This window comes from Blennius ocellaris (genome assembly GCF_963422515.1).
Source record: "Blennius ocellaris genome assembly, chromosome: 14".
NCBI lineage: Eukaryota > Metazoa > Chordata > Actinopteri > Blenniiformes > Blenniidae > Blennius > Blennius ocellaris.
The window spans coordinates 3,424,142-3,438,457 of NC_137663.1; the positions used below are offsets into that span (position 1 = coordinate 3,424,142).

The 14,316-nt window shown below is 47.5% G+C and overlaps 1 protein-coding gene across 1 annotated transcript in view; it reads left to right on the plus strand.

Annotated features, from left to right (window-relative positions):
- The window catches only part of ncf1 (neutrophil cytosolic factor 1), a 72,594-nt gene extending 58,526 nt beyond the window's left edge, over positions 1 to 14,068 (plus strand). The window contains exons 9-11 of the mRNA XM_080509283.1: positions 4,201 to 4,314; positions 13,497 to 13,672; positions 13,753 to 14,068. Of these exons, the coding sequence (XP_080365409.1) occupies positions 4,201 to 4,314; positions 13,497 to 13,672; positions 13,753 to 13,904 (442 nt within the window). The 3' untranslated portion in view covers positions 13,905 to 14,068. The remainder of the gene's footprint in view (positions 1 to 4,200; positions 4,315 to 13,496; positions 13,673 to 13,752) is intronic.
- The last annotated feature ends 248 nt before the right edge of the window (positions 14,069 to 14,316 follow it).

Consider the following 14,316-nt stretch of genomic DNA (forward strand, 5'->3'; position numbering starts at 1 on the left):
TGTCCCCACATATATTAACCCGGTGTGTGGCAGCTGCTCTGTTACAATTACAGGCCAGTGGAGTAACAATACTCCCCTATCTGGATGACTAGCATTAGCCAGCCAGCCATTTCCCTGACATGGGAGCAGGAATTGAGGGACACTACGAGTCTCCTCAGTCAAGTGGACAATCTTGGCTTCAAGGTGAATTATGCCAAGAGCAACCTTGTACCTGGCCAGGTTGTGAGGTGTTTAGGGCTGGTGCTGGATTCCTCATTAATGTGGGTTTTTACAGCATGGCAGCCTCCTGCAGTTGGTCTCGGCATCCATGTTGTACAACTAGGGCTTCTTACACTGCGCCCTCTTCAGGTATGGGTGAACAGCCTGCAATTGGACCCCAGCAGTCACTGGCACAAGGTGGTCAGGGTGTCTGCCCAGTGCCTCCATACCCTCCGAGGGTAGGGAGAGGGCATACTTAATGTCAGGTGTGTCCTTGGAGAGGGTAGCCTCCCGCCGGGAGGTTATTGAGACAGATGCCTCTCTTGTCGGTTGGGGGGCAGTGTGGCAGTCCAGGACTGCCAGGGGCCTGTGGAGTACCCAGCAGAAGTGGCAGCACATAAATATTTTGGAACTTCAGGCTGTATGTGTGGTGCTCAGGCAATTTCTACCTGTTACCACCCCAACTTCCTGAGCCTGTGTAATGCATGTTCCTGGTCTTGCGAACACTGCGGCAGATCTCCTCTCCTGTCAGAAGCCTCGGTCTGTGTGAGTGGAGACTTCATCCAGACCATGATATGGGCCACTTTTGGCATAGCAGCAATTGACCTCTTTGTCTCAGAGGTAACGACCCACTGTGCTCCCTGGTTCTCTCTGAGGGAAGAGACCAGCCCCCTAGGGCAGGATGCCTTAGCGCAGACCTGGCCGGATGGCCGACTCTATGCATTCCCTCCACTCCCCCCCATACCAGCAAAGCTTCACAGGGTCCAGCAGGGTGGTCACCACCTGCTTCTGTTTGCCCCATGCTGGCCAGGGAGACCATGGTTCCAGCTGTTGCTCAAACTCCTGCAGGGAACACTGTGGCGTCTTCCAGAGAGGAAAGACTGTCTCAGGTCAACCTCCATTGACATAAGGCACCCGAGTCTGAGTCACCTGAAGCTGTTCTTGTGGTCCCTATAGGTGAGGACCCACTCTTGGCGTCCTGAATTGGGCAGTTTGTTCGGTTTAACTTGCAGACCCCAAAGCAGAGACAGAGGCAGGATGGGAGTTCAAAGATTTAATAAAAAAAAAAAAGGACGAGAGAAGGCAGACTCTTGTGCAGACAGAGGAGGCAGGGAGCTGAAGAACTTCACTGGAGCAAGAAACACCAGAACACAAGGAATTAGCCACCAGGAGGACTGAACAGGAAGGAATGATTTGGCAGTTAAGTGCTGGGCTTACAACGCTGCCTTTGGACGTAACTGTGATATGCTAAACACTATATATACATTCACAATGCATATTAATGAATTGATACAGAGCTACTACACTCTCTTGCAAGTCGGCAGGATAACTGGCAGGATGACACTTCACTTAGAGACGAAGTTTTCCCAACTTTCTTTTGACAGAAAACACCAGATTTTAAAAGATAGGAGACCAACACCCATGCTACCAGACCTTCACCTAAGGAAAGGTCAGAAAATTGTGCATAGTTTCCACAGTGAATGGTAAACAAGGAAGGATTGGCCTCATTGAACTGGCTTTTCTGCTTTCCATGTCTGCTGTTTGGCAGCACCACCGACAAGGTCTGGACAAATGCGGGATTCTGTGATTTGAACAATTTGCCCTGTGACATAGCCAAACATGATAAAATAAGTGGTCCACATACAGAGCCAGATTGCTCTTAAAACATTTGGCCATAGCAGAATTGACCTGGCTTTGGACGAGCAATGACGGCTGGGTGTTAGGATGCACAAGGAGAACGTTAAAATAAAACAGAGCTCCTTAAAAGTCTCATTGATGTTGTGTGTTTTCTCGCAAAACAAGAGCTTGCTTTTTGTGGAAACAATGAAATTGAGAGTTCCTCCAACCGGGGAAATAACACTGAGCTGCTGCACCAGCCAGTGTAATTTCCCCAGGACACCATGTTTGCCTTGAAGAACCAGCGTGACTCGTTTGACTCATTCCATTTGACTCATGATCATTTTCTGTCGCGGTGCAACGTTATGAACTTGATCGACAGCAACCCACGCAGCAAGCAGCCGGCCGTGGAGGAGAGACGTAAGTTGTTTTACACCATCCTAGATAACATCATCTTGTAAATGGAGGCATGGTTCCAGAACCTGGGAGAATTAGATTTTCTGGCTTTAGTTGACTGTAAAAAGTTTGATGATCTGTCAGCCCACTTCGATGATACAAAACTGCACTGCTTTGCTGAATATGGCAAGCATTTTGACTTTTACACCTCTGTGATTGACATCTTTGTCAAGGACAGCTGCATGGACTTCATCTTCAAATAAAGTAAGTCTCAATGATCTCTCTCTCTCTCTCTCTCTGTGTTGCTAAAGCACAGCAGGAGTGGTTTCAGCACCATGGACAGCTGCGGATGGCATGAGACTTATCTTGTTGGGAGAGTCTGGAGACTGCTATTGTATAATTGTTTAGGTGTATGTGATGGTATTTTACCATCTTGAATGTTATGGATTAACACGTCAGACAGAGGCTCTTATAATGATAGGCACAAACAGGAACAATGGAAGAATGACATAAAACACAAAAGTCTTCTCACTCCTGATTACAATTATGTAACGACTGATCGATATTGGAGGTCTGATTGTTTAAGGTGCTGCCTACCCTACCCTGATGGTCACGGCATGTCACTGGTGTTGTGGTACAGTGGCGTCACTGGAAAATATATTATAAGTTGTTGGGACCTCACAAGACCACAGAATATTTGTTCATTTCTAGGGAAAGACAATTTTCATTTGTCATGTTACATGATCATGACGTGAATCCTGGCCACCCAGGACAGACATCAGGGGGCCCTGCAGACACTGCAGACCTCAGCCTGCAAATCCTCCCACCTTTCTGCTCAAAGGTGACTGACACTCCCCCCCCCCCCCCCCCCCCCATGCAACCAGCCAGTTGCTGATTGGGTAAGGCTCCCAAGATTTCACACCGATGAATCCCCCAACCTTCATCAAAAGAGTTGGAGAGATTCACTCGAAAAGGCTTTTGCTCGTGTTCTTCAATGGAGGGTGGTTGCTGGCGGCAGCTCACCCAGCATTCACAGACAACTAACACCAGAGGCCTGCAACCAAAGGCCTCCACTCCTCAGTTCCTCTGCTGACCCGACCACGAGGGTCAGACCTTCCCCTAATCCAGACACCAGTAACCAGAATCCAATCTCCCATCAACCAGGAAAACCAACCAGTTTCTCCAGGACAAGACCGGGGAAACGACGCCTCACAGAACCTCTTTGTGTTTTCCTCAACCAGCAGGAATAAAATCACAGACAGTCTGGACAAAAGGAACAACCAGGAGCTGCAAAGAAAAGCTCCTGAATCATCAACTTCATCTTCTTCTCCTCAGCTTGCAAAACCAGCTCACTGCAGTTAGCAGGAGGTGCTAACTACAGGAGAAGACACCAGCTTCCCTCCAGCAGGACAACAAATGAGCTTCTTCTTTGAGAACATCAAGGAAGTGGTCATATCAACTGGGCAACTGGGCATTACCTGAGATTAGTTAAACCTGATGCTATGCATAGAACTAATGATTAATAACTATCTTTGATAATTATTAATCATTATCGATAGCCAAACACAGCATCAATGGTACCTCGTGATCATTATGAGGTTAGAAATCTCAGCAACATAAACATCATCAGTGTGCGCTATGTTTTCATTCAAGACAATGATGTTGTGGTCTAATACAATCTTTTAAACTTTCCAAAGAAACTGTGTAGAAGAACAAGGGATCTCTGGCACGCACGCACGCACGCACGCACGCACACACACACACACACACACACACACACACACACACACACACACACACACACACACACACACACACACACACACACACACACACACACTAACGAAGAACTCTGGGCTGTGGGGCTCTGGTTTCATATATGGCATGCAGATGACATGAGGGGATGTCACAGACTTCTAACTCTAACCCTAGTGGTGGAACTATTGACTCATTCTTTAATCAATCTTTCTTTGTGTGTGTTCTGTGCAGAAAAGGAGATGAGACTGGACATTTCCCCTCCATGTTCCTGCAGAAAGCTGGAAAGCGAGAGAGGCAGGAAGAAGGGAGGACAACTCTCCGAGGACAGAAGCCCCCCCCTCGCAGGTTTGAACCCGTGTGGTTAGCATGTTGTTTCACCATAATCTAACCCCTTCCCCTAAAGCCCTAACCATGAAACCTAACCTCCAACCTTGTCCCCTAACCTCTAAACCTAAACTTTAACCCTGTCCCTTAACCTCCAACTCTAACCTCTAACCCTGGGGTTTTCATTTAAAATGTTCAGAGGTCCCGTTTGACCAAATTTCATGAACAGCCCCTCCCCCTACCCTCTCTGCTCTGAGGCTGCAGGCTCACTGCAGCTTCGACTGGAGAGGAAACCATACCATAGAAAGCCACACTCAACTTCCTTTTTTTTTAACTTTTGGAGATTTTACGTGCCATTTGTGCCCGAAGAAGACCATATAAGGTCGAAACGTTGCATGTAGGCAACTTTATAGATTTTTTTGGGGGTAACCTAAAATCTGGTGTACTATTTGTTTATTTATTGTTTTTTCAACTTATTCCTTTGGAGGTTTTGTTGTTGTTGTTTTTTTTTTTAAGTACGTCGATACACATACACTGGGATTTTATTTTATAACCTAAAATCAGGTATACTTTTTTCAGTTTAGAATAGAATAGAATGCCTTTTATTGTCACTATACCAGGTACAATGAGATTAAAAACAACTCCAGTAACAGTGCAACAGTGTGCAGAATATGTAAGAAACATATTAAGAAAAAAAGAAGAAGAAGAAAAAAAGTGCAGAATATGTAAAAAACAGTAAGGAAAATAGTGCAAGAAGGAGGGTGGGGGTGTAAAGAAGGTAAGGTGCACAGTCCAGTACTGAGAACAATACAATATGTTGTGTGTAATTTACAGGAAATAAATATATTTACAGGAAATACATATATTGCACATTATAAAGTATTGCACAGAAAGTCCAGTTATATACACTAAATGCAGATGTGTTCCCAAAAGTATTGCACAGATAGACCAGCTGTGTTCACATTAGGTGGGTATGCCACGTTATGAAAGGAAGGCACACAGAGAGGTGCAAGACAGTGCCTATGAGAGTTCACAGTGGTGATGGCTTTGGGGAAAAAACTGTTCTTGAGTCTGTTTGTCTTAGACCTCATGACCCTGTAGCGCCTTCCCGAGGGCAGCAGGTCAAACAGGTCAGAGCCAGGGTGGGAGCTGTCCTTGATGATGTTCATAGCTCTGCTGAGGCAGCGGGAGGTGTAGATGTCCGTCAGGGAGGGGAGAGGGCAGCCGACGATCCTCTGTGCTGCCTTTACCACTCTCTGGAGCCTCTCTCTGTCTGCAGCGGTGCAGCTGCCATACCATGTTGTGATGCAGTATGTCAGGATGCTCTCAATGGATGCGTGGTAGAAGGTCAGCAGCAGGTTGGAGTCCAGGTTGTACTTCTTGAGGACTCTCAGAAAGTGCAGCCGCTGCTGAGCCTTCTTAGTGATTGCAGTGATGTTCTCTGTCAAGGAGATGTTGTTGGAGATGAGGACGCCAAGAAACCGGAAGGTGTGGACCCTCTCCACGCACTCGCCGTTGATGTAGAGGGGGGCTAGGTCGGTGCTGTGTTTCCTGAAGTCGACGATGATCTCCTTAGTTTTCTTGGTGTTCAGGGGCCTCATTTATAAAACTGTGCGTAGGATTGACGTCAAAATTGGCGTACGCACGAAACACAGAAAGTGCTTACGCACAAAAATGTCCTGATTTATAAAACAGTGCGCACGCACGTCCTACGCCGATTTCCCTTTATAAATCACAATCCACTCTAAATGTGGCGCACCTGTGTGCGGGTCATACCACGCCCATATTTGCCTATAAATATTCAGAGAAACGCCTCTCATGAATATTGATTCATGACTGAAAGCATGCCGAAAGCAGAAAGAAAAGCCAAGAAATGCAATTTCACCCAGTGTGAGGTGGAAGTTTTCGTCGGGGAGGTGAAGAAGAGGAAGGTGATATTATTTGGTGGACACAGTGTTGGGTTAGGGTTAGGGTCAGAGTTGGGTTAGGGTTAGGGTCAGTGTTGGGTTAGGGTTAGGGTTAGGGTCAGTGTTGGGTTAGGGTCAGGGTCAGTGTTGGGGTCACCAATGCCAAAAAGGCTCTAGAGTGGCAGCATGTGGCGGATGGTGTCAATGCTGTGGCCTCAGAAGGTCGGAGTGTGGCTGAGGTGAAAAAAAAGTGGTCCGACATCAAAGTAGACGCAAAAAAGCGCCTGGCGTCACACAGGCAGAGCGTCTGTGCCCCGAGCGGGGGAACAGGCCCTCCGGAGCTCACCCCACTGGAGGAAACACTGGCGGGGGTCATCGGGGAATCCCTCCTGAGTGGAGTGGTGACGGAGGTGGAGGGGGACACCGCCACCTGCCCTTCAGGAGCCCGATGGTGCGCTCCACAATACTATAGATTCTAGGTCCTCTCCTCTGCGCCTTGTGGGTGAGGAAAAGGGGTGAGCAGCCACCGCTTGAGGGTTAGGGTTCTCCACTGTCGCCTGCAAGGTCGTGAACGGGTTAAACACTACTACAACATTGCGAGTCTCAGGATTTCCACATGAATTCTCCGTACCTAGAAGCCACCCATCACGTACAGCCTCCAGTCTGCGCCCAACACTGCTATATGGGCTATATGATATAGGATGTTACACTGCATTCATATCAGTGTAAACATCATTTGCCCTACTGTTGTCTTACTATTGTCTTAATCATATGTTTCCCGTGTGCACTCCAGGGAGTATGTTTGTTTATTCATTGTAGAAATAAATTTTTTTACTATCCATTTCTTGCAAATAAACTGTCCATATATGAGAGGTCACATAACTATTTGTTTTACACGATCAGTTTCACACAGTTTCTCCCGTTTCTTTCTTCTGCCATCAGTGGCGCAGTTTCTCCTTACCCCAGTTCTGTGCGTACGCCTGGGTCAGAGTTGGCGTGGAGGACCGCACATTTTCCCCTCAAGTTCTCTTTTTATAAATCCCACGGTTTGCGTAGCGAGTGGCGTACGCATTCTTTTGTGCGTACGCAACGTTTATAAATGAGGCCCCAGAGCAGTCTGCCAGCTTCCAGACCTCCGCTCTGTAGGCTGCCTCGTCCCCCTTCGAGATGAGTCTGACCACCGTAGTGTCGTCTGCGAACTTCACTATGAGGTTGTTGTGGGTCGGACTGCAGGTGTAGAGGCAGTACAGAAGAGGGCTCAGCACACAGCCCTGTGGGGAGCCGGTACTCAGCGTATGGGTGGAGGAGAGGTGGGGGCCAAGTCTCACAGTCTGGGGCCGGTTGGAGAGAAAGTCCTTAATCCAGACCATTGTGAGGGGGGGGAGGCCAAGAGTGTCCAGTTTTGTAATGAGGATGTCCGGTATTATTGTATTAAAGGCAGAACTGTAATCCACAAAGAGCATCCGGACGTAGCTCTGCTGTTGCTCCAGGTGGTGCAGAGCAAAGTGGAGAGCTACAGTGATGGCATCCTCAGTGGATCTGTTCGCCCGGTATGCGAACTGGTAGGGGTCGAGATCTTGGGGGAGGTAGTCCTTGATGTGCTGTAGAACTAGCCTCTCGAAGCACTTCATGATTACCGGGGTGAGGGCCACCGGCCGGTAGTCATTCAGGGTGATGACGGGAGACTTCTTCGGCACCGGGATTATTGTGGCTGATTTGAGGCAGGACGGGATGACTGCCTGGGCCAGGGAGAGGTTGAAGATCCTGGTGAAGGTGGTGGTGAGCTGGTGGGCGCATGCTCTGAGCACCTTGCCAGGAACTCCGTCTGGGCCAGTAGCTTTCCGGGGGTTCACTGCCAGGAGCACCCGTCTGACATCATGCTCCTGTACAGTCAGTGGAGTGGTGGGGGAGCCTGGTAGGGGTGGGGGCAGGGCTGGAACAGAGGAGTGCTCCTGTGGTGTCTTGAAGCGAGCAAAGAAGCTATTTAGCTCTCTGCTAGCGGCGCACTCTGGTCTGCTGTTGTTACATCACAGCCTCTGAAGTTGGTGATGTGATGTTTGCCCCGCCACACCTCCCGGGAGTTGTTGCTGGACAGGTGGGACTGTATTCTCATCCCGTGGTCCGCTTTAGCTTTTTTGATTCCTTTCTTCAGGTCAGCTCGAGCAGTCCTGTACAGAGCTCTGTCACCTGACATGAAGGCAGCGTCGCGGGCCCTGAGGAGTGAGCGGACCTGGCTGGTCATCTAGGGTTTCTGGTTTGGGAAAACCTGGATGGTTTTGTCGACAGTCACATTCCCGATGCAGAACTTGATGTAGTCCAGTACCGTTCCTGTGTAAGTCTCCAGTTCCTGGTGTTCAAATAAGTCCCAGTCTGTACGGCTGAAACAGTCCTGTAGGTCTGAAAGTGCATTTTCAGGCCAAGTTGTAACTGTCTTTATGGTGGGTCTGACTCTGCGTCTGAGGGGGGGTGTAGGCTGGAGAGAGCAGGAGGGAAAGATGGTCTGACTGGCCGAGGTGGGGGAGGGGTGTAGCTCTGTATGCGTGCTTGATATTGGTGTAAACATGATCCAGAGTCCCTAGTCCCTAGATCTCTCCCCTAGTAGAACACTTGGCATGTTGGTAAAACTTCGGCAGTACAGTCTTCAAGTTGGCCTTATTAAAGTCCCCTGCAATAATGTGAACCCCATCCGGGTGGACCCGCTGCTGGTCGTTTATGGTGTTCAGCAGGAGAGAGAGCGCTGTGTTTATGTTGGCGTCGGGTGGGATGTAAACAGCCGTGACGATCACTACAGTTAGCGCTCTCGGTAGAAAAAAAGGCCGGCATCTTACACACATGTACTCTAGGTCTGGGGAACAGTGTTGGTCTATGATTGTCCCGTTGCTACACCAGTTATCATGCACGTAAATATAGAGACCCCCTCCTCTGCTCTTACCGGAGTCCACAGTCCTGTCCCAGCGGAGCAAAGTGCGGCCTGGTAGCTGCATGCTAGCATCGGGGATCCCCGGGTGAAGCCAGGTTTCAGTGATGGCCAAAACACAGCAGTCACGAACATAGCGATTTCCAGTGAGTTGTAGTTCCAGGTCGTCTGTTTTATGTACCAGGGATCTGGCATTGCAGAGAAACAGGCTCGGTAGAGGTGGCTTGTGTGGTCGTTTCTTTAGCCGTAGCATAACACCGGACCGACAGCCCCGCTTCTGCTTCCTCTCCCTTCTCCGCCTGCGCCGCCTCCCAGACATGATAATAATCCACGGAGAGCCCGGCGGTCTCGCTATGTCTTCTGGGATGTTGTGCGTGTAGTGAAAGTCGCTGGAGACTGATATCTGGCGATGGAAGTCAGTATCCAAAAGTGTCTGGCGGGTGTACTGAATGTTCGCCGAGCCGATAGTGCACACATAGGTAAGAAAGAAGTAGAAAAACAACAAAGAACAGCCCTGAGGAGGAGAGCCGCTAGCTGCCGCCACCCTGCGCGCCGCCATTTTGGATCCAAATATTGTATAAATACATACAATTAATTTCTTTATTGTTTGTTAAAAAATTGAGACACACACTGTAATTTAATTATAGCCTAATGTTGGGTATACAATTTTTTTTCAGGTTTATTTCAGTTCATTTTCTGATCTTAAAAAAAAAAGAAATATTGTATAAATTCATACATCTCAAAAGAAAGGATGTCTTCGTATGAAGACAGGACCACAGTGAACTACGGGAGACGTCGTGGTCGAGTCCCTGATCATAGCTATGAAAAACGTCCACAATGCCCAGATGAAAAATTTCACTGTGGGTTTTCTGGGTACCGGGGGAGGAACGATGCCAGAGGGATGGACAGTGCACCTCCTGGCCTCCGTGGATTCAGGGGATGGGGTCATTTCCCTAAACTTAACCAGCTAATACCTCCCAGAGGTTATGGTGCCTCTTCCGGCCCTGCTTTCAGCCAAAATCTTCCAACCGGGACAAAGATCATATGCCTTGGTGGTTCAGGCAGGACAACAAAATCAAGGAAGATATCACACCCCAATTAGGCAACAGGCCTAACCAACCGATCCTAAATTTACAACCCTGGTGTCAAAATTTCACTTGATAAATAAAATGGTACATCATCTACAAAATGTCAGCCCCAATCCAGGGAAGACAGACCCGTATGGGGGATATATTATCCACCATGATCAAACCAGCCAGCCCAACTCTAGACACTGCAGACCTTATAGTGGGAAACGCTAAAAACTGGGGACACAATACTCGGCTCAAGACCACTGTAAGAATGGCCTGGACAAAATACTGCAGAACCTGACAGCAGACCTACTTCCTAATTGGAGAACGGCTTTTGAGGTAGCGACAAAATGGGCGAAAAGGACCCCACATCAAACAAGAGGTCATCGACCATGCCAAGGCCATGATTACAACATGTGTACAAGCACCACATAAGAGAATGGTCACAGGTGAAAGGGAGGCTCAGGAGAATGTTATTACCTGAGACCCATAACCTCAGAGGGAGACAATTCATCCACCCAAGACCCAGCAGCAGGCTCCTTCCCCTACTGTCACCGCAATGACCGAAATAAGAAACTACGGATTGCTCAACTTAGATGGAGAACAAAGTCAGGGAGATTCGCCAGAGGCACAATCATTTCAGAAAGAACCTCTTAAGAAACTGTCCGTATGAAGACTTGACCACAGTGCGCTACAGGAGACGCCGTGTTTCAGTCACTGAGCGTAGCTATGAAAAACGTCCACAACGTACAGATGAAAAATTTCGCCATGGGTTTTCTGGGCATGGGGGGAGGGACAAGGATGGACAGTGCACCTTCAGGCCCCCATGGATTCGGGGGTTGGGGTCATTTCCCTAAACCTAATATCTAACTTTCAACCCAGGGGTGTTCATTTAAAATGTTCGGAGGTCCAGTTTGACCAAATTTCTTGATGCAAATGTCCGGAAGATCAGAATGTTTCAGAACTGTTTCCATCTTATAATACACATTTTGGTATGATATCTATATTTGAGTTTACTCTAGTTTCCTCCCACAGTCCAAAAACATGCATATGAGGTTCATTGTTGACACTAAATGGCCTCTGGGTGTCAACATGAGTGTGGTTGTCTATCTCTGTGTGTTTGCTTGTCATAGACTGGTGACCTGTCCTTGGCGTGTCCTGTCCTTGTCCACAGTAAACCGTGATGGGCTCCAGTGTCCCACCACCCTCACTAGTTTTAAACTGATGAAAGAATGGATGGTCGTACTGGACTTTCAGACCAGGTTTAGGATCCTAGTGGACTGGTCCGACTGGACTCTGCCAGTGAGAAGAATGAACAGAACTGATTCTATTCTGGATTAAATGTTGGATTATCACCGTCAGTATTTCTTGCTTTGGACAGTTTTTCCTCAACTTCTTCTCTCTCATCTGTTGTTTCTCTCCTTTATCATGGATTTCTCTCTCACTGGAAACGGTTTCTGTCAAAGTTTTGTGTCTAAAATACACAGATTTGATTGGTTGCATGGTTTCAAGTGTGACGGTTTAACTCATATGCAACTGGTCTGAGCGTTTCCTTGTCCACTAAACGATTATTGTAAATATGTAATGCCTGCTCTAATGCCAGCTTTCAATCCTAACCTCCAACCCTAATCCTAACCCAAACTGAAAATATACAAAGCATTAAAGTCTACGGGTCATATGCAGGTGATGTACTGGGGGGACATTTGTTAGCTTTTATGTGAAACATTTGAAGGCAGATGGGGAATCACAGCATGGTCCCCTGGGTTTGGAGCTACATGACGCCTGCATGTAAGCCATTTAAGGGACATTTGTAATTGTAGCACTATTTTCCGGCACATGAGACATTTATGGGAACTTTGAAAAATGATTGTGAGGTTTAAGGGACTATAAGTTATACTGTATATGAGCTGTTTGGCTAATGCCACTATATTTGTCATGTTTTGTCATGTTTGCTTGTGAAGTGTTTCAGGACTGAAACTGTGGAATCTACCCACAACCTGCATGTTGAGTGTTGTAGGGGTTTCTAACCTCATAAGGATCCCTAGCAGTGGCAATTGCTTTAAGACTGCAAAGGAAGCTCAGCTTCCCCTAAATGTAAAAAAAAAATATGTATTCAAATATGTACTGTTGTGTGTACATTTCATTGACTAAATATATGACAGAGCGCGTTCATCTTTTGTTCAGAATCAGCAACTCATAACAGGTAACTGACAGTGACAAAGGGACTTATCAATAATGATTATGTCATTGAAATTTTAATGTGATCTGTATCAGATACCTCAGAGCACCACCTGTCTTAATAGGAAATTATAGCCAATTCAGTTATATCAGGAATTTGTCTTTAATAGTGTAATTAATAGCTCAATTAATTACAATTACCACAATTAACAGTAAAGCTTGAAGGATTTTGGAGTTCGTGACACAGAAGAGGTCGACATTTCATTCACCTTCTTCTTTTTTTTTTTTTTTTTATAAAAAAACCTTCTTTTTTTTTAACATTCCTAGGTGCTTTTAACAGGGAAAATAGAAAAGCCCAATATATCTACATGAGCAAGCAGGTTCGGTTGTTGTCCTGCTGGAGGGAAGCTGGTGTCTTCTCCTGTAGTTAGCACCTCCTGCTAACTGTGGTTGCTGGTTCTGCAGGCTGAGGAGAAGAAGATGGAGTTGATGTTTCAGGAGTCCTTCTTTGCAGCTCCTGGTTGTTCCTTTTGTCCAGACTGAGGATCTGGTCGCTCAGGTCTGTGATGGTTTTCCTGCTGGTTGAGGAAAACACAAAGAAGTTCTGTGAGGCGTCGTTTCCCTGGTCCGTCCTGGAGGAACCGGTTGGTTTTCCTGGTTGATGGGAGAGCAGACTCTGGGTGCTGGTCTCTGGATCAGGGGAAGGTTTGACCCTCGTGGTCGGGTCAGCAGAGGAGTGGAGGCTTTTAGTGGCAGGCCCTTGGCTGCAGGCCTCTGGTGTTAGCTGTATGCTAATGCTGGGTGAGCTGCTCCCAGCAACTCTTTTGAGCAGAAAGCGGGGGAGGATTTGCATGGGTCTGCCATGGCAAAAGCCCCCCCCCCCCCCCCCCCCCCCCCGCTGTGAGTGATGCTCAGTCACATTCCGGAGTCAGAATTCACGTCATCATGATAGTTGTAACATAACAAATGAAAATTGTCTTTCCCCAGAAATGAAGAAACTGTGTGGTCTTGTGAGATCCCAACAGTGTTAAATTAGCATTAAATAGCTGAAGTGTGTGAAAGTGCATCAATGTGGCTCCTCTCTCAATATGGGTTAGGGTTATGATGCCTGAATGTCTCCATGCGTTTTAGGTCCACTATTAGAAATGCCAAAAGCATCCACAACAAAGCTCGCTATCGACTCAGTCAGGATGCCTACCGCAAGAACAGTCGCCGCTACCTGCAGCAGAAGAGCGGACGCCTGGCTGAGCCAAGGGAGAAGGCCCAGAGGTTCACCAAGTCCCCGCTGAGTGAGAGAAAGAACCAGGGTAACGCCACAAGTTCACGCACTCTCAGTCACACCCAACCAACAGCTGCCACAAACATCTGCACTGTGTGTGACCCACAGACAACGTCCCAGACCTCTCTGTGGGCGAGCCGAGGAAGGAAGCGCCGGTCGTCCCTCCACGTCCCAGCCCGGAGCTCATCCTGCAGCGCTGCACCCACAACACCTGCAACAGGGTCAGCGTCCACAAGCCTCGCTCCAACACCACCTGCTGACCCTGAACGCACACACAAACGCACGCACGCTCACACACACACACACGCAAGCACACACACATGCACAAATGCATGCACATGCACACGCATAGAAACGCACGCATGCACGCACACACACGTACACACACGCACACAAGCGCAGATGCACATACACGCATATGTCTTTTGACTTCTGTTCAGCTGCAACTTTTATTTATTTGCTCAATAAAACTATTCACAAATAAAAGTGTAAAGCTTTACTGACTTTTTCCCCCACAAAATGGCTGTATCAGTATTTTTTCTGGAGTCTTTGCACATCCATTATGTTTTAATTTTTTAACTCATAGTTAACTCAAAGCATACCCACATGGAAAGAACCTATATAAACATATATGTTTTAATATAGGTTTTGATATAGGTTTGGCATATATGT